Below are 21,221 nucleotides of genomic sequence, written 5' to 3' on the forward strand. Positions count from 1 at the left end.
TCTGGGAGAATATTGCCACTTCTGCTGTCTTGACTAAAACTACGTTATTTTTTGCACACTGACGGCTTTCTCATACGTCTTGTTTAGATGAAATTAGTATGAATTTCGCAGTTTTAACAATTTCATCTAAAAGAGTTTAGACGAATTTTGAAGAAAACTCGATTTTGAAAATTTGAAACTTACTGCTCTTTTCGCTATCACGGCAGGATTACAAACCGGATTTTGGTGATATCTCGTCGAATTCCGGCCAAAATGTCGCAAGCGCCATTCGACGGTTCAAAATTTCCGCCGCCATTTTATTTTTTTACCGATAAATAGTTCAATGAGGCTGTTACTTCGAAAATTGCTCTGAATTTTTTTCGTGCTGCCGATAAAATTCAGTGGAATTTTCAAACAGATTCAGCCAACAATATCTCTGTAAACTAATTAAGTGGCGGCCGAAATTTTGAAAAGTCGCATGGCGCTTGTGATACTTCGCCGGAAGGTGACGATGTAGTCCATAACATCTTCGAATTAAGCTTTCTTGGACACTTCCGAAAGCTTCTCTGATAGCTGATAGTGTATTGAAGAACCTCACATTCACAGATGTACAAAATTCCTAAAAAATTGCAAAACACTCGTGAGGTAGCCTTATTTCGAATCGTGTGCCAACAAAGCTACCTTGAATTTTTCAAAGCAGTGAATGAAGTGTTCTTCGGTATGTTATCAGCTTTCAGGAAAGTCCAAGGAAACCTAATTCGGAAATGACAGGGACTAAAGGTCACCAAAATCCGATTTCTAATTGAACAGACCTCGTAGAATACCTATTTGGGGAGAGTGAGAGTACGGACCTGTTGAAATATGGAGCTCCTGGGGCCCAAAAGGACAGCCATCCTTCTTACACAAAAAAACTTCTCTGCCAAGCTTCAGTTCCCAATATCAACCAAGATGGCACAAATGTTCATAAATGAGCGTTCTTCCGCAAAAATAAGTGAACTTATGCAAAAAATTAGGTCAGATGTATGCTGAACAAACGCCGCGCGCTGAGTCGTAGAAATTGTAATAATGAATCACTTCGCGGAGAATTTGAATTCATAGAGGGGCTACCCTTTTAGGCCCTATAAGCACCTTCAACCTCAACCTAACCTCAAAATTCTCTAACCGATTTGTCCGTACTCTCCCAATATAGGCTCTGCTTTTCGATGAACATAAATCACGAATAGAGTGTGCCAATAGACATTTTATCGATACTCAGTTCGCCATTTATGTTTATCAAAAAGGAGAGGTACCTCCTAATTTTAATCGGCAACACTAGAGAGTCGCACTGATGCCCCATTTTTTCGTTTTTTGTTTCCTGCACGGAAAAAAATTAAATTGCAGATTCAACAATTCAATTGCTAAATACAGTGAGTGCGATGTTTCAATGTAGATTTTACAACAAAAAAATGCTACTTTAACCACCCCCGTGATTAAATTAGTTTACAATGTGGTTAGAGTAGCATTTTTTTGTTGTAAAATCTACGATGAAACATTGCACTCACTGTTTTTAGTAATTCAATTGTTGAATCAGCAATTAATTTTTTTCCGTGTGTTTAAGAAATCTACCCATTGCTTACCGTCTAAAAGTAGTTTTTAAGATTCACGAATTTCAACAAGGAGCCGAGTTCCCTTGCACTCCGTGCCACAGTGCGCCCTCTTTCGGTGCGCCTCGGATGTAAATTCCCGGCCGGGGGGTTTCAATTACAGGGTCCCGAAGTTGTGAATTTGGAGCCCTGCCATCGGCGTGTCCGATCGGATCGTGGGCAATGCGGGGGTTGGGGGCTCGAGGGGTAGGGCCCAGGGGGTGTGGTATTGGTTCCTCATCTTATCCGTATAATTAATAACACCCTCACCCCCCCCACCCCTCCGAGCGCGCTTTGGAGTTTATAATAACAAAGTGTTGATCGTAAATTACGCTCGGGGGCAGTGACGCAACCCGCCCTACTCGATGTGGTGCGCGGGAAAAATTAAGAGCGAGAAAGGGAGGGAGGGGTGAGCTATGTAAATTGAGTTGAAAATTGAGAGGGAGCCGTGTACAGCAAAATTGGGAGTGGAGAAAATAATCACAGGCATCGAAGTATTTTGAAAATTTATTTGACGCTGAAATAAAACTCATTCAATTTTCAATCAATTAAATTTAGCAATATGAGTACTTGATCTGGCTTGGTTGCTCTCTGCATAACGCGGTACATACGTCACCTTCCGGCAAAATTATCATAAGCGCCATGTAATGTCATAAAAATTTCGCCGCCATTTAATTTTTTTACTGAGAAATTGTTCAACGAAGCTGTCCGAAAATTTTACAGAATTTTCTTCGTGTCGCCGGTAAAATTCGGTAAAATTTTCAAACATATTCAACCAACGAATAGAGAATTTGCAGGTGTCTAAAATTCGATGAATTTCGTGTTTAAGTGGAAACTACTGAGCCAACTGAACACGAGGATACCCTTAGTTTATGAATCAAACAATTATTGGAGAAGATTTGACAAAATTATCTAATCTGCTAAAATACGTGTGCGTTTAAATGGGAAATGCCGCCAGATGACGTCACTAAGCGGTGCATTTTCTCACTTTTACATCTATTTTTACACTATTTCTCATATCAGAAAAAAATTATGAAAAATACTGCGAAATCAACTCTTTAAGCACTTTCAGATGAAGCAATAAAAAATTTGCATGCAATTCTCCATTCTCTGTAAAAAAAAACAGATTGCAGCGGAAATTTTGAAACGTCGCATGGCGCTTGTGATACTTTGACCGGAAGGTGACGGTACGATGCTGTGATGATTAATACTAACAACATTGATTGCAAGTTTGAGCATTGATATCGAGCTTCAACCGAAAAAAACAAACGATGCTTTTAAATTCAACGCTAATGAGTGCACCCCTTGACGACACGTTCGAGACTGCGAGTGCAAAACTGGGAATTGATACATCGCGGGGAATAAGGGAAAAGTGATATGGAACTCTCCGCGGACCGGGGCACGGAGACGCCAAGGCGCGGAACCCAGTTCCATTTTATTTTGCCGAGTTGGAGTAATTGTTGGTGCAGAAGGGAACAGACTCATAAACGACTCCGGAATGATGCGTCGGCATCCTATCGAGTAGCGAGGAATAAAAGAGGTCATGATTCTCATCCTGCTTTTGAATGGTGATAAGTGCAGTGCACTGGTGCCAAGTTCAGTTTCCTTTCACCGAGAAAAATAATATGCTGTTTTAGCATGCTAGGATGTCAAAAATGTGTCTGGTGATCCCGAGATGCTGCCTTTACTGCCCCCGCAGTTGAATTTGCATTCACAGGATGTGAAATTAACTGCGGGGGCAGTAAAGGCAGCACCTTGGGATCACCAGACACATTTTTGACATCCTAGATGCTAAAACAGCATATTATTTTTCTCGGTGTTTTTAAGCGATTCAATGCGTCAGCAGGATCCCATCATCCGACCATAGATTTATGGTTCACCTGTTGGATCCAAGGAAAAATATCCCGATCCATCGCATACCCACTTCAAATTAATCGCATTTAGCAAAAAGGAACCAGCACGATTACAGTGTTTTCAAAATCGTGAAACTTCTCATTTTTTTTAAAAAAAAATACGGAAAACATGTACAATATTAAAATTTACACACTTACTTTCCTTTAAAATTGACAATTCTTTGTTGGGAAGTCAAAACTATTTGCTGTTCTGGGAGATTTTTTAGATATATTTGAAGAAGCAACATTTTTACATTACTCTAATCGCGCTGGTTCCTTTTTGCTAAATGCGATGCAAATGGTCTATTTCTGCAGAATTACTTCTGGACAACTTTGGATCAGTTCAAATGATCAGTTTTCTATTCGAGGATACCATTCCAAGCTCATCTGATATAACTTTTGGGTACTTGGACCGCGTTCAGCACAAAGGAACCAAATCACACCAGATAGTGACGAATCGAATCGGACAATCTAATTTTTTGCATGAACCCGATTGTGAAAATGTTTGTGCAAATCTCAATGAATTTTTTGCACAGTATGAAGCAAATTCCTCAAAACTTTCAAAGGAATCCGTACCGACGTTCTCTTGTAAAAAATTAAATTGCCCAGTGGGCTGATTATTGAAATTGACAGACAAAGCTATTGACGAAAAAGACAAATTGAGAATGAAGCGGCTCTATTGGTAGAAGCGGTTGATGCCAATGGAGAAAGGAGGTAACTAATAGACTAACTAACGGCAACCCACGAGTCCCCCTGCAGTTAGTCCTTCATTTTCCCCTTTAGTCTATAGCAACCACCCGTTTCAACCTATAGGCTCACTCCATGTTCCCTATGTCTTCTATGTCTATCGCTTTGTCTACCAATTTCAACAATCAGCCCGCAGTTAAATTCGGCAATAGCTGATGTGGCTTGGCTCCTTTCTGCTGTATGTATCATGTTCTCTCCGGTTATTAAAACACTGTCGTGTTAAGGATTTCGGGATTTTCGGTTCCAGGTTTCAGATGCCGATGGGCCCCGGTGAAGGATGTACAGTGTAGTTGCCCACCAGAGCTATGGTCGCGGCGATCGGAGGCAGCGAGGGCAGCAGCAGAGCGGGGGCGGGCAGCAGGGACAGCAGCAGGGACAGCAGGACGGCAAGGACGGCGAGGCCTCCCGGAGGCGACGCGCCAAGCACCGCCTCTCCCTCACCGCCAAGATCATCAACTACATCCGAAGACGCTTCAATAATGTCGAAGGTAAGTCCGCAACACCGTTTTCAAACTCATATCCCTCATAGCCATGCCACTCATGAGATGGATCTCTGCACGGAGAAAAAACTTCGTGCGTGGGACCAGAAGTGGACGTATTTATGCGAAATGTAACTATGTGCAAGTGGAAAGATGGGGTGTGCTCGTTAGTGCTCGGGCCATAAGAATGAATGCGATTTTAAAAGCGCCAGTGACGTCAGCGATGAGGACCGGGTACGAGGAGACGCGACACGAGCGACGACGACTAGGTCCTCGATCTTTAACTCATGAGCCCTGTGCGCAACGCTCTTGTGGCATGTCCACGGCTCACGAGTTAGCGCTCAGTTCCTTTTGATTTAATGTCAAATCCCGCTTTTCCATTTTCTCAAAAGGACCTATATCCACTTTTACTTTGTTTCTTATGCGCAGCTCCCACGAGCACACCCCATCTTTCCACTTCCACATAGTTACTTTTAGCATAAATACGTCCAAGTTGAGGTCATCTGAAGTTTTCGGATCACGTATCTAAAAAATTGAGATCTAGCTGCCGAAGTTCGGGTCAGACATCCGTAGTACTTCGATATATACCGAAGGGTTCGGGTCACACATAGGAAGTACTCCGGTACATACCAAAGTGCCTCGATGTCTGACCCGAACTTCGGCAGCTCGACCTCAAGTTTTCGGATGCATGATCAAAAAACTTCAGAGATCCATATGTCCTCAACTTCGGGTGCCATGCACGAAGTTTTTTTTCTCCGTGTGGCGTAGATCCTCTGGTATTTCCATAAAGGGGCCGTTAAAGCATTACATAGCGAATTTAGGGGAAGAGGAGGGTTGGAGTTCAACCAGCGTTACGGTGCGTTATAAAGGGGAGAGGGGGGGGGGGGGGGGGGGTCAAGCCCGGCGTCATTCATTCTAATTTCTTTTAAACAATTCAAAATCGCCAAACTTGTAATTTCAAAATTGTCGAAAACTGGTTCGCCTATCGATGTAGAAAGCTATTACCTACCAAACAAAACCAGAATCGTTTAAAAATCTTCAAAAGTTCCTATGAAAAACGTTCCTATGAAAGTGACATAGATCCACATGCTTTAGCATAGGGCAGGGTACTCCGGGACTCCCCTTAAGCGAACGTCAAAGGGGCAGGGAGGCAGATCAAAGGGAATCGAAAATTTCCCAAAACCCAGCTCAGCATTACTCGACGCACAGCCTTCTCAATGGCGAGGTTTGGGAATGGATTTTAACTCATCAATGATTATAGGTCCTTAATGGGGGAAGGGGGGCGTTTGAAGGCGCTTTCAAGTTCCCACGAAACACCGGCACTGCATTCTGTCGGGAGACACATCATCGCAACCCAAGATCCGTTCCCTGTCGGAATACTTAACCAGCAATTACCATGAAAGCTGCCGTACTAAGGGAAAACACCGTATGAGCCTCCAGACGTTGCCAGATTTCAATAGATACATTGAACATTTTGAAGGAGGTCTGCGAATAATTTCCTTCCAATTTTTTAGAGAATTTAATCCGCGATCAGATCTAAATTATTCGAAAATTTCAAGAGGAAAATATGTATAACTCTCTTTAATGATGAACATTTTACAGGAGAAAATTTGGCAACCGTGGAATGATAATACGCCGTTTTTCTTTATCGCGGCAGCGTGAGGGTAGCCCGCTTGCTTCGCCGCCAAGACGAGGGATTTCAGACGTGGATTTATACTGACGCGCTACCGCCCGCGGCTAAGCCAGAATCGCGTAAGTGCCGTGAGGATCTTATCTGAGATCCGCGGTTTTTCCGCGGGAGGGTAGCGTAATCCTACACCGCGACACGCTTTGAATGCATGCCGCGGTGCGGGTTTTTTTCACTGAGCATCTTGCGCCGACTCACAGTGGAGTGAGCCTTTGGGAGAATTTGGACGTGAAACATTTGAGTAAAGTGAAATTTTAGTGTGTTTTAAGCCACATTTAAACCGCGTTCAATAGAAATGAGCTAAGCCACATCAGCAATTGCCAAATTTAACCGGGAAATTCACTTCCTTACAAAAGAACGTTTTACTAATTATGTTTATACCATTTCCCAAATCGGAAAAAATTATAAAAAATATTGTGAAATCAGCTTTTTAAGCACTTTCTGATGAATCAATAAAAAATTTGCATGCAAATTCGCCATTCGGCGTATATGTATGAAAATTAGACATAAAAATATGAGAACACCATAAGTGTGCAACAATTGACGTTGTTTCGGACAAAACAGCCGTTAGGAGCATTATTCCGTCAGAGTCAATGAGAGCAGTTTTTTTAAAATAACATTGGTAAAATAGTGCTAGGTCCACACTATTTTGCGGGGAAGACAAGGCGTCGTACGTTGTAACTCTTAGTGTAAAAAGAATCAACTATTTTTAAACTTCTTCATTCCGTGTTAACGAAAATATGGATAGCATTTAGCAAAAAGGAACCAGCACGATTACGGTGTTGTGAAAATGTTATTTCTTCATAATATTCTAAAACAAATCCCCAGAATAGCAAATAATTTTTACCTCCCGTAAAAAAATTGTCGATTTTGAAGGAAAACGACTGGGTGAATTTTAATACCGTATGTATATTTAGTATTTTTAAAGGAAAAAAGGTAGTTGCACGATTTTGAAAACACTGTAATCGGGCTGGCTCCTTTTTGCTAAATGGGATCCATACAAGGTTTAGAAGACTCCCCACCATGTTCCGACTTTCTTTAACGGCTTGTTCCCCTGAGCGCCGACAAGGATATCCTAGATTTGACTTGATCGTGATCTCCGCAGTCCCGGGGAGCCGGAACGCCACCCTACATTAAACATTCTTGTGAGGAATGCGAGTGGTCGTAGAAGAGGGATCCATTCGGAGCGGTGCGACTTATTAAAACCGTGATGAACATGATGAAGAATATAAATGTCTTTACCTTTCCCTTTTATTTCGCTGTTTTTTTTTTCTCTCACATACACCCCGTTTTGGATGCAGAGATTTTATTCTATTTGCTTGTAATAATATGGTAAAATAGATTGCATTTTGCAAAAAGGAACCAAGAGCATTCCAATGTTGCTAGGATTGCGCAACATCAGTGGCGAAGCGTGAATGATCGATTATCGATATTTCTCCATTTGAAGCTGTGATAAAGAATCGATTATTAAGGTGTTCGCTGCAAACACCCTGCTTATCGATCCTTTTCCACTGGTTTAAGTGATAGATGAATCGATACATCGCAAAGCGCGCCACGCCACTGCGCAACATGCATTCTTTGCATCAAAATTACTGATATTATGAAAAAAATCATATTTACAAGGATAATTTTCCTCTTGGATTCATAGTATATTGAGAGTAAGATAAAATTTGTTCAGATGAATAGTTTAGACTTGCAGGTTGAAGAAAGTTGCACAATCTTAGCGACATTGGAATTCTCATGGTTCCTTTTTGCAAAATGCAATCCGAAAGTGCTGGGCCAACACTTTTTTCTGGAACAAACAACGACAAAAAGATAAAAAATTTCAATTACAACCAAAAATTGAGAGCTCTAATACGCATCAGCATAAGACTGAGTTGGTTCGTTCATTTCTTCGTTTCAGTCGTTCGTTTGGTTCGTTCTACCTGCTCTTAGTTCTACTTTCTCGTTCATGCCTTTTTTTCCCTTCTTACTATTCCCTCTTTTCCTGCTACCTCAAAAAGAATGATTAGGAAAAATAGTAATGTTCAGGGAGAAGTACGGAATTATTTAAATATCAGGGAAAATTTGTGTTTAAGACAATGACAAATATTTACAAGTCACATCAAAAAATCTTAAAATTATTATTTATCGTCCAATACCGTCTTAAAAGTCGAAAATGTTCTTAAAATTGGTCAGAGAACATACAGGAGTGTCAGAAAAGTCGAATCTTTTTTGGTGACCACTTTTGTTTAAGGAGGTTTCATGTTTCCATGCAAGACCGCAAGTATTCACTCTAGATGATCATAAAGACACATATAGTCACTTACATTAAAACATTATGCAAATGAGTGCTATGATATACTCACTTGTTTGATTTTATATCCAATTTATGACGACAATTGAATCTTGAATCATTAGACGCAGCAGATGGCGCACGAGGTTTCAAAGCGAGCCTTTACGTCCAGCTCACGCGAAGTGCCTGCAATGTAGGATGTAGGCAATTTTAGTCTCTTACGAAGTTGAATAGTTATCTATTCAGCGCCTTGCAAACTTGAATGAATGAATGTTTGCGCGATCTGCAATTCAAAGCGAAAACGCCATACCTCCTTTTGAAAATTCGGCGGATTTTGAATCACCCAAACGATTTCTAAGAATCTTTTGGATGAGTAGTGGCAATTTGATTGATGATTATTTGGCAAGTACAAAATAGTGTATGAAGTTTCCTGGTTTGACGCATCTGAGCCCGTTTTCTCAAAACTTCATTTTTGCACTTGGATCGCATTTTGCAAAAAGGAACCACTAGCATTGCAATGTTGCTGAGATTGTGCAACTTCTTTTGTCTTGGAGGAAAAACCCGATCATCCATTATAGTTTCTATTTTACCCGCTAAAAACTGTGAATTTAAGACAAAAATCACCATCTAAATTTCATAGTTTTTCACGATTACCGCAATATTATTGCAAAAGATGAAGTTGCACAATCTTAGCATCATTGCAATGCTAGTGGTTCCTTTTTGCAAAATGCAATCCACTTACTGCACTCTTCGCCATCTCGGCAGCACTGCTTTCCCGGCAACACGGCAGTATGTAAATATCGCCGTAAGGTTATGGCAACATAGTATCGCCGATACGGCCGAAGCGGCAAACAGAACAAGCTCACTCTTCCAGCTCACATCACGAGTCATTATGAAGTTTCTCCAACCATTCTTGCATTAATAATTTTCAGCGAGGCGCCCCCCTCCCCCCTCCCTCCCCCTCCCCCCCCCCCCCCCTCCCTCCTCCCTCCCCCCACCCGCACACTATGCCCCCACACTCCGCGGCAGCGCACCCCAGGTTTTCCCCTTTTTATCTGCGTCTGTCCCTTTTTTGTCTCTCTCAACTGACGGGGTACGCGGGCGCCGTGCTCCATGCTACAGAAAACAGCAGTAAGTACACTTCACTATGAGCCACGATTACTATGTATTTTATAGTCTTCAAGGCTCATGCCACAATGTGCTTCCGTCGTGCGCCGGGAGACAGCCGTAAGTCCACTTCGGTGTGAGCCGTGGTTAACATTCATCCTTATAGGCTTCAGGACTCACGTCTAAATACACATCTGCCGTACTCCGGGAGATAACAGTAAGTACACTCTAGCTTGAGCCGCGGTTGAGACGCATTCATTCGGGCGTTGGAGCTCACGTTGGAATGTACTTACTGCCGTGCTTTGAAGGACGATCGTAAGTACGCTTCGGCTTGAGTTGCGGTTTACACGCGGCCTTATTCGCTTCTAGGCTCACATCGAGATGGACTTACGGCTGTTTTCCGGAGCGTGGGGTGACTTGAGAGCGCCTTTGTTGCGCTGTCATCGGAGCGCACTCTTGGGTGAGTGACATCCTGATTTGTCCTGGTGAGAGGTTTTTCGCTCGGTAATAGGGCTGTTTTCGCATGCGACAATGCGAGTTTGGTTAGCGTAGTTCTTTGCGGATTCCGGTGGGTGGCTGAGTCCCGTGGGAAATATCATTAACACACTTTGAAAGAGATTGTATAGTCTTTAGGCGATGTTATTTTTTAACAAAACACCCATCGCATTCAATATGTATTCGTGTATGTACGTTTATTTGAGAAATAGCGCAGATGACTAAAACTTTTTGAGTAGAGGTGAAATTCAAAAATTCCAATATAATAATCATATTGCCATCCAGGTTCTTATCTTTCGTGGAATTGCCCTTTGAACTGACAATGAGAGCATAAATGGATTGCATTTTGCAAAAAGGAACCAAGAGCGTTCCAATGTCGCTAAGATTGTAAAACTGTTTTTACCTTGCAAATATGAACTGATCATCAAAATAAGTTTTATATTTACTATTGATTAATAATAAATTCAAGACGAAAACTACTTTTGTAAAATTAATGTTTGCATGGCTTCAGTATTTTGTTGCAAAGAATGTAAGTTGCACAATCCCAGCAACATTGGAATGCTCTTGGTTCGTTTTTGCATAATGTAATCCAAATAAGCTTTGGAGGATTTCCTGAAGTCAATGTCCACATTTTTGAGACTGAATTTGATTGACAATACCAAATAGTGTAAACGCAAACGGGTATTTACACCGAAGGTGGTTTAAATTTATACAACTTGTATTGGCAGCAGTTGGAATGATATTCTCAGTTCTTAGCCAGAATCATCCTCACTGCATTTTTTGTTGCCAAATTAACTCTCAAATTGTATTTTTTCAACGAAGAACTCAACGATAACACGCCTTGAAACTTTCTGTTCAAGATTCTAGCTTATAAAAAAATAAGACTTATCGTCAGTAATAGTTTATGGAGCAAAAATTTGATTCCGAGGTATTCACATTTATTCATTTGAAAACTGCTGTGGCACAGACCACTGGAACTATCCTTTAAGCGTTATACGCATTACTCTAAATTGTAGGTAGGATTCATCTCCTCGTGAAGCCTGATATCCATGCTGTTTAAAACAAATTGCTACGTATAGCTCAAATTTCGATTTTTTTGGAAATTATCCCATTTGATGATAAGTCTTCTAATATACTCACAAGATTTCAGAGAATGTCGATGAACAATCTGTCAGAAAGATGAAAGATGAAAGGAATAAATCAAAGAACATCTGGCGTAAGTAAGCTGCGTGCTGATTATTGAAATGGCTAAACAAAGTGATAGACAAAGAGACAAATGGGAAATGGAGCTATCCCAATGGTGGGAGCGAGTGGTTGCAAGACAAAGAGACAAATGGAAAATGGAGCTATCCCAATGGTGGGAGCGAGTGGTTGCAAGACAAAGAGACAAATGGAAAATGGAGCTATCCCGATGGTGGGAGCGAGTGGTTGCAATCGATAAAGGAAATAATTAGCAGACTAACTGATGGCAACCCGCGAGGCACCCTATACTTGGACGTATTTCTGATAAACAGAACTAGAGACGTGTGGAAAGATGGGGTGTGCTCTGATGAACTGCGTAAGATACAATGTAAAAATGGGCGTGAATTCTTTTCGGGAAATTGAAATGCGGATTTTACATTAAATCAAACGGAACTAAGTGCCAACTGTATGCTGACTCATTAGCCGTGGGCATATGATAAGAGCGTTGTGGACAGGGCTCGGCTCATGAGTTAAAGAGACTCGTCCGTGCGTGTCCCCATTGTTGCGTCGCCGATTACGTCACTGGTGCTTTACAATTCCCATTCATTCTTACGGCCCTCGACTGACGAGCACACCCCTTCTTACCCACCCGTCTCTAGTTCCGTTCAGCAGAAATATGTCCATCAGTCCATCTCCCCCCTTTGTCTTTAACAAGCATCCGTTTCAACCAATAGCATTACTCTGTTTTCCCTTTGTCTTCTTTGTCCATCATCAATTACAATAATCAGCACGCTTGTCCAGGCTAAATCCGTCCAGCAATCCGATTATTGAAATCGATACAAAAAGCTATAGACAAAGAAGACAAAAGAGATATGAAGGGATACTATTTGTGGAAGCGAGTGGTTGCAATGGACAAACGAGCTACACTGGAAGAATTGTTTCTTAAATCAACAATTTTTCTGCTTAATATGAACTACTTTTTTGCTTACCCTAAGCATTATTTTTCTTGTATCAAGAAAAATTTAGCTTAAATCAAGATGAAAAATAATTGTAGGCGGCAAAGTCAAGAATCATCATGCTTGAGACAAGGACATTTTTTTTCAGTATAGGTAATAGACTAACGAACAGCAACCCACGAGAGTCCCGATAGTTAGTCAATCATTTTCTCGCTTGGTCTATAGTAACCACCAATGTCAACCATTAAGATCGCTCCGTCTGCTTTGTCTATCGCTTTGTCTATCATTTTCACTAATCAGTCCGCAGTTATCTCCCATCGACAAATTTCCGGAGCGAGGATACGCGGTGAAATCGCAGCCGTTGAGAGGGAAACACCGTCTCCGCAATCAATCTCGCGAACGGGGGACGCGTGCCCCACGAGGCGAACCTCCCTCCCTTCGCGGGGGGGGGGGGGGTGCAGAAAGGGGGGGCGATGGCACCGCACGCGCACCCGTATCATAAGCGACTCCGTGCACCTCATTAATCGCAACCCCCCCCCCCCCCCCGCCGAGTGCGCGGTGTCTCGAACTCATGCATTCGGGATCATGCGGGGAGTACCCCTGCTCCGTCGCTAATCATGTGTGGAGTTGATTCTTAGTTCGTTGAAACTTTGCCCTCCTGTAGCACCCCCCCCCCCCCCCACCGTTTAACTTTTTTTATCGATGAAGGAGACTTAAGGTGATTCGTCAAGCTCAAGTGACGTGGGCGAACTGGCAAGCGATATATCGCATCGAATAGGTAAAAAATCTCGGCAGATTTTGAATTTGTAGCAAAAAAGGGCGGTAGTCCCTGCTCGTGGGCCTAAAGAATCATTCTGAAGCCAAAAATTGACAAAATTCAGAGAAATTAAAGCAGAGTAGCGTTTGGAAAAAACCTCGAATTCGATTCGGCAATCGTTTTCTGCATAGAATGCGTAAGTATCGAAATGCGCGTAAGTTTGTCATCTTAACCCTAGTCTGCCAAACATGGGTCAAATTGACCCGGCAGGCTCTAAAAACATGCATAACTTTCTTAATTTTCGGCCCACGGACCTGTGCTTCAGATATAGGTCCACAAAAACCCTCATTTATGCAAAACTATCATGATTTTGTGAAAAAAAAAATTTCCGACCCGTGGTGAATTTTTATTCAAGACTACCCCTTAAACGGCAATTGAGGGGTCTATTTGACCCATATGCAATTCTATAGGGAATTTTTGTTTTTCAGTGCATTTGATGTTGGCATCACTGTGTGTTTTGATTCGCACGTTATAGGTTATGTAACCATCAACAAATATTGCATCAGAAAAGTTATCTGTGATAAATATAGTCTGATTTTTGTGTAATGGTCAGCTAAAATCAGGTAAGATTTTGAAGACATGTGTTGGAACTGGAATTCCATTTTTCCTACTTGACTTAGATTTAGTTCTTTATTTTTCTCTTTTTATCTTGTTACCACGTTCCTCTAAGGAAAGTAGTATTCTAAATTTTACCAAATTCAGAGGCAATTTCTAGTTGTATTTGAAGATTTTCGAACTATTGTGACAAAGTTTTTGTACTAATATTAGTAAATTTTTCTATTTTCATGATTATTTGTAGCCTTGAAGCCTTCAAAGCAATATATTATAACTGTTTCTTTCCAAAAATGTGTATGAGTGAGTATTCCAGTCGTCCTACCCAAAATGCGAAGAAAATCCCCAAAAAACCTAAAAATTATCCTTGATTATCGGGCTGTACAAATGATGCTAGATCAAAAACAGTGCAAATTGCATAACCTGAACAGTGCAGGATGTTTTAGGAAAATAAAAAATTCAAAATGTAGGCCCTAACTATCATTAGAATATATAGTTACCAAAAAAAGTGTAAAAAAAAGAAGTAAAATACAGCAAACACATGTAATTCAAATACGGGTCAAAATGACCCGTAATTGGCAGACTTGTAACAAAAATCCGTTTGGCAGACTAGGGTTAAAGATATTTTTAACTCACAATGAAGGTTCATTTGCTAATTTTTCGCCCGAAGTTTGTTCAAATTTGGGTGGAAAATGGACGGAAAATGGGTTGAGAATCACGGTCCATTGATAATACACAAGAAAAAGTCGACAACTTTAAATGAAAATTTCTCGCTTGAAGCGCAAAACGCTCTGAGCGGTTGACATTTTCTTAATCCGCACATATCCATTTTCAATACTACCGAACAGACTTTGCGACTTTTTGCGACTATCAGAGATATTTGAAGTTAAAGTTTGTGTGTTTTACGTTGCTTTTACATTATCAACATAGGGCTAATTCGAGGTTCCCAACCTCAAATCAACGTTTTTCGAAAAATACGCAAAAAATCTCGAGATATACCATTTTCTTATTCCTCGAGTGTTTTACTTCGATAGTTCCAAACGCGTTTCCCATGTCGGTGCTTCTATCTTCATTATTTAAAGTTAAGTGTCTTTTACCGATTTTTGTCCGCATCCTCCATAAGGATGCCGCTATGTGCGGCGCGGCGCGCCGGGCGAGGGTAACAGTAACCAGCGCTACACCCGCATTGGCGCCTACAAACCTAACAGGATACTTACGCATTACGCACAGCGTGAAGTATCCCCGTTAGGTTTGTAGGCGCCAGTGCGCGTGCCGCTCCGCTCTGTGTTCGACTCTAATATTTAAACTCGCGGAGTCACAGTTTTTCATCTCATGATTTTGGGTGTTTCACGTTGCTTTTACATTATTAACATAGGGCTAATTTGAGGTTGCCAACCTGAAATCACGGTATTATATTTAAAGATTTATTTATTTAAAAATCTCCCCAATTTAACAAACTAGCCAAAAAGGGTTAGGTTAATTTGTAAAGTTCTAAAGGGTCTTCTTGTCTTTTGATTTGATTTAAGATTTTTCACTTAAATATTAATTTTTACTATTTAAGGCATATTTTAATCAGGCTATTTAAGGCTGCCTCTGAGATTGCTTTGGGTTTGATCTTAATCGCAAAAAATCTCGAGATATACCATTTTCTTATTCTTCGAGAGTTTTACTTTGATAGTGCCAAGCGCGTTTCCCATGTCGGTGCTTCTATCTTCATTATTTAAAGTTAAGTGTCTTTTACTGATTTTTGTCCGCATCCTCCACAAGGATGCAGCACTGTGCACCGCAGAGGCTCCGTCAAGAGGTCACGGAATGAAAGATTAGAGGAACACAACGACGGAGAGCCGCGGCTGAAACGAGACGAAGGATGGTCCCGGCGGTGGCGAGGAGCTTGAAAAATGCAGGCTTCCTCGCGGCAAATCCCTGAGGGGGGATCTAAAAACGCTCAGAATCACTCGCAAAAACGAGACGGACAGTGTCACAGCGGACGGGACGGCGTCGTGTAGTTTTTTCGCGCGTCCCTTGACCGGTGTCCCACTCATGGTCATCCCTCCTGGATTAATCTAAAGCCGCGGGATCAGAGACCACGAATCTTCATTCGCGGTAAGTGTCAGCTCTTGCGGTGTTGGCGCTGGAGCGCCCTGCGGTTTGCGGCCGTTCATGAATAAGTACACCAGTGCTTCCTTGCTTAGGAAGAACGCCGTATGAGCCGCCAGACGTTGCCAAGTTTCCTTTGATAAAAAAAAGGGAATTTCCTGTTGAACTTATGCATATCCAATTGTACGTATTTCTATCAAACGGACCTAAGCGCCATAGGGTAAGGAAGGTAGAGGGGGGCTTGGATTGGCGGCGGAATCGGGCGTCCGGCTTATTTCATCCTATACTCGCAATGTTTATCCATGGCGCTTAGGTCCGTTTGACAGAACGCGCTATCCGGGATTCTAAATTCCTCAAAAGAAACTCAAATTGGCGCTTAGTTCCGTTTGATGGAAATACGTCCAATTGTTCAGATAATTTTGTTCACAATTTTATCTAAAACTCCTGAAAATTTCAAGGACAAATATTAATTACTTTACTCAAAAGTAAACATTTAATTGAAGGAAATTTGGCAACTCTCGAATCTTCATACAGCGTTCTTCCTTAGCACGGCAGTATGAAGGATGGAGTTAATTCGTCGTTTTGCGGACGAAGAAATGTAACTCTATTGCAGGTTGCAAAATTGACCGGAATGGTTCAATTTTTACATATGGATTACATTTTGCAACAAGGGACCATTATTTTTGGCTCATTTTAGAAACAACATATATGCTTTTGGTTTCCCTATGCAGAACAATGCTATTACAAAAGAGCCAGAGCTAGTGGTTTCTTTTCGCAACATTTAATTTATATGAGTATACCCTGTGCAATTTTGTTTGCCTGTCATCAGAAAACAATCGGTGAAGTTTCAATTTGAAATTCCAATAATTTGTCTGGTGAAAATTCAATTTTGAAGGAGAAAGTTGGCAACATAAAAGGTAATTACATTGTTTTTGTGAGGGAGATGGGTTTCGAAGATGAAGTTAATTCGTCGTTTCCCGGACGAAGAAATGTACCTCCATTCCAGGTTGCAAAATTGACCAAAACGGTTCAATTTTTTACATATCGTCAATACCTACCTCCGGCCAAAGTACCACAAGCAACATACGACGCTTTAAAATTTTCGCCGCCAATTTATTTTTTTACATTGTTGATTGAATAGTGTATTGACTGTTGGTTGAATCTGTCATAGAATTTCACTGAATTTAATCGGCAGCGCAAAGAAAATTCAATGAAATTTTCGAACAGCTTCGTTGAACGATTTCTCGGTGAAAAAAAAAAAAAAAAAAAAATAAAAATAAAAAAAAAATGGTGGCAGAACTTGTTAAACATCGCATGGTGCTTGTCATAATTTGACCGGGAAGTGACGATATGAGTGTACCTGTGCAATTTTGTGCCTGAGATCAGACAAAATCTGTGAAATTTTCAGTTTAAAATGCCTAAGTGAAAAAGTAGATGCTGCAGTGAAAGCAACCTGTCCAGGAGAGGCAACTCCAAAATCAAACTCTGGTTCCCCTGATCGGGGGCTGACTCTCCGATGCTCATAAAAAGTACATTGTCAAAAACCCCAAATCTTCGAGCCTAGGTATCAATGAAAAATGCCGAACATTTTCTGCTAAAAATGCAATTTTAAAGAGTTTGGCATTATAAAATGTAGTTACGTTGTTTCCAGATGGGAAACTGAAAATGTCACCAATTTTTTTCTCATCTCAGGCAAACAAAATTGCAGAGGTATACTCAAATGTAAAAATTTGAATCGTTCCAGTCGATTTTGCAACCTGGGAATGGCGTTCCAACTTCCTCCGAATGCGGCGAATTAACTGCAGCCGAGTTACGCTTTTTTGCAGTTTCACCGTCGGCGTGCGAGGCAACGGCTTTGAATTTCACTATATTTGTGCAGGGCACGACAGCCGTATTACGGAACTCCACCGGATCTCAAACTGCAAAGGCAGGACTGCCGTGCTGAGAAAAAACGCCGGTTGAGCCTTTACACGTTGTCAACTTCCCTTCAATAAAGACCGCATTTACTGGAAAAATTTTGAATATTTTTCTTCACATTTTTCAAACAATTTTGTTCACAGTTCGATCCAAAATATCTGAGAATAGTCGTATTTCGTTCGGAAGCAACACTCCCAACATGTTGTGAAAACAAGCAACACTCGTATTTTGTTCCAAGTTGTTTTGTGTAAGTTGTGGGGACGGGGCTTATTTTCGCGCGCAAAATTTGGGAACCCCCACAGCAACATTGATGTACGACAACTGCAACGTGCTCAAAGCAAGTCGTTTTTATGTTGTCAAAAAAGCAACGCTGTCTTCTAACCTAAAATTGGAAGTTGCTCTCCCATTGGTTGTTCAAAATCGCAAAAAAAAAAAAAAAAAAAGGAAACATTTTGTTGTTTCGAAGCAAATACGACTAATTTCGAAGGAAAATACGTATATTTTTCCCTCAAAAATACACGTTTTATACTGGAAAATTCGGCAACCCCCGAATGTTCATACGGCGTTTTTTTCTTTGCACGGCAGAAGAGATGGAGATACGTGCTGCTCTCAGGAATTTGACATCCCTGGTCTCGATATGAGAGACGCATCACCCACGAGTGACGTCACGGGTAATTCGTCATTGTCAAAATCGTCTTCGCTCTGATGCGCGGCATTAGGCAACATAATCTCCCCCACTCCCCCTCCCCCTCCACCCCTCTTCTGCAGTTTGCAGCCCTTGATCGAGCCACGCGGATACATATCAGGAAGGGGTGTTCTAGCTGGAATACTGACCCTATTCTGCCGTGCTAAGGAAAAACGCCGTATGAGTCTTCAGATGTTGCCAAGTTTCTTTCAATAAAAACCGAAATTACTGGGAAATTTGTGAATATTTTTATCCCAAAATTTTCAGACAATTTTGTGTGCGATTTGATCTAAAATATCTGAGAATGTCGAGGAAAAATGTGCATAAATGTCGTCAAAATTAAATATTTTATAAAGGGAAATTTGGCAACTCTCGAATGTTCCTACGGCGTTCTTCCTTATATCACGGCAATATTGTGCTGCTCCTTATTAGTTACTTGAGATCCGGCCCTTACTTTTACGCGGCCTGACCTCAGCCCCCTCCCCTCTTTCGAGAGCTCTTTATTTTCTGAAAGTAATATGTCCAAGATTCATGATGCATAACTTATGAGTTATAATTCAAAAATTCCGAGAGAGCAAGGTCCTCAAGAGATTATTTTCCGCAGATATTCGAACGATCATCGAGGTTGGGAACGGTAGATTTTTCAGTGAAACCATTAAAATAGATGAAAATTTGGGGCATTAGAGTACTTGCAGGCTTGCTGTAGTAAAAATCATTGGTGCTTGGCTGATAGATATATTTTGTTTTCCATATTTTTTAATCAGTATATCTATCTCTTATACACACAAAAATACTTAAAGTTTTATAGTAACACCATTTTTGGTAAAGGTAAAGGTGAATAAGATCCTCTAATCATTTTCCAGTTACCCGCATACCTTTATTGATATACATTATAATGGTCTATGCTACCAACTTTTCGAGTATCATAAATGGAATATGATGTCAAAATCAAGTAGACTTTACCCCGGAATTGGTCGTCCTTTTTTTCCGCATAAAATATACGGATTATTAGAAGCATTCGGGGCTTAAAGTGTACAAATCTGTACTTAAATCGTAAGTTCCTGACTAATGCAAGAGTTCCATTCCATGGAGATTCCAGGCTCAGGGTGGCAAAATTAAATGAAAAATAAAAACTTGAAATTTCACGTGAAATATTTCATAAAATTTCAAATATTTATGAAATGTATTGAAAAATACCGGTTCTCTTTCATGTTTCGCAAAATCTAAAAATTGCGGCTTTCTTCTGTTTTTGTGTATTTGAGTGCGGGTTGCATACTCTAGCTCCTGAAAATTATGAAATATTTCACAGCCTCGTGAAATTTCCAATCTATCATTTCCCTCTTAAGTTTCATGCCTCCCTGTCCAGGCTATCTCATTTGAGAAACTGACTTGTCTGAGTATGTGATGTCAGATGCTGAAAAGGAGCTCTGAAATGTCCTCTTATCATATTTCAATTATTTGGCCTGAGGCGAACCCTCTGCCCCGTTCCTTTCACGAACCGGAATCTCTCATTACACGCATGAAACCTCGAAATTTATGAAACGTTTCTGTTTGTCACACTTCCTTCCGCCCATTTACCCTCTCAGCGTGGAATCTGTCCACCAAGAGGGGCAAGAGGGTCGTTGAAGATTCGGTGAAAAATTAAAATTTGATGAAGGTCGTGACATTTGGACCGAATGGACCATTAGTCGGCAGGAACACTTAAAAGGCTCATGCTGTGCGAACGCCTCATGCTGATTCCACTAAGCTCACGTCGGCCCGCTTATGACAAATTGAGATTTGATGAAAAGGAGCCCTGACTCTGATGTCAAATCAGCTCGCAATTTCTCCCATCCCTGCCGAATGGAGATGTTGCGAGGAATTTGCGATTTGACTGTTGATTCTTATGTAAAAGTTCGCGAGAAACACGATGCTGCCACTAGTTTCCTCTGAAATTAACTCCCAAGCTCAAAATAGCTCTCAAGTTGAGGCCAAAATGGAGGGGATATCCCACCCTACCCTGACAGTCCACGTCTACATCAAGACACACTCTCCATGCAAAGATAGGGAGCAAATACATTGACAGGGCTGCCACCTTATTTGGGGACTCCAAAACTGAAAACACGGCAACCCTGCTAATGTATTTGCTCCCTATCTTTGCATGGAGAGTTTGTTATGATGTAGAGGTGGACTCTCAGGGTAGGGCGGGACATCCCCTCCATTTTGGCCTTACTTTGAGAGCTTTTTCTGAGCTTGGGGGATGATTTCAGAGAAAACCAGTGGCACCATCGTGTTTCTTGCGAACTTTTACATAAGAGTCAACAGTCAAATCGCAAATTCCTCACAAATGCAACATCTCCATTCTGAAAAGGGCAGCAATGATCGAATTTTCTATATTGTGTATTCTTCAAGAATTGAAGAAGCTAAATTGTCAGTGCTCCTCAGCAAAAAGGCAATCGAAAAATATGGATCGCTGATTTAACAATTCAATTTTTGAAAAATATATCTGACTTGTTTTAAATGCACATTTTACAATACTTCCGTTCTAAAGTAAAACGTCGTATGGAAATTTAATGGTTGCCAAATTCCCCGGATTAAACATGTATTTTTGAGGAAAGTTGAGCATGATTATCCATGAAATTTTCAGATATTACAGATTCAATTGTGGACAATATTGTCTGAAAAATTGGAAGAGAAAAATTTACGAGAAATAATTAAATCCTATCCCGAAAGCATGAATATGAAATTCGTCG

At 41.0% G+C, this 21,221-nt stretch overlaps 1 protein-coding gene across 1 annotated transcript in view; it reads left to right on the top strand.

Moving 5' to 3' along the window:
• The first annotated feature begins 4,491 nt into the window (after positions 1 to 4,491).
• Positions 4,492 to 21,221, top strand: part of LOC109037734 (A-type potassium channel modulatory protein KCNIP1) — a 419,699-nt gene continuing 402,969 nt past the window's right edge. Inside the window, exon 1 of the mRNA XM_019052540.2 lies at positions 4,492 to 4,728. Coding sequence (XP_018908085.1) covers positions 4,518 to 4,728 — 211 coding nt within the window. The 5' untranslated portion in view covers positions 4,492 to 4,517. The remainder of the gene's footprint in view (positions 4,729 to 21,221) is intronic.

Source organism: Bemisia tabaci, chromosome 9 (assembly GCF_918797505.1).
Source record: "Bemisia tabaci chromosome 9, PGI_BMITA_v3".
Taxonomy (NCBI): Eukaryota; Metazoa; Arthropoda; class Insecta; order Hemiptera; family Aleyrodidae; genus Bemisia; species Bemisia tabaci.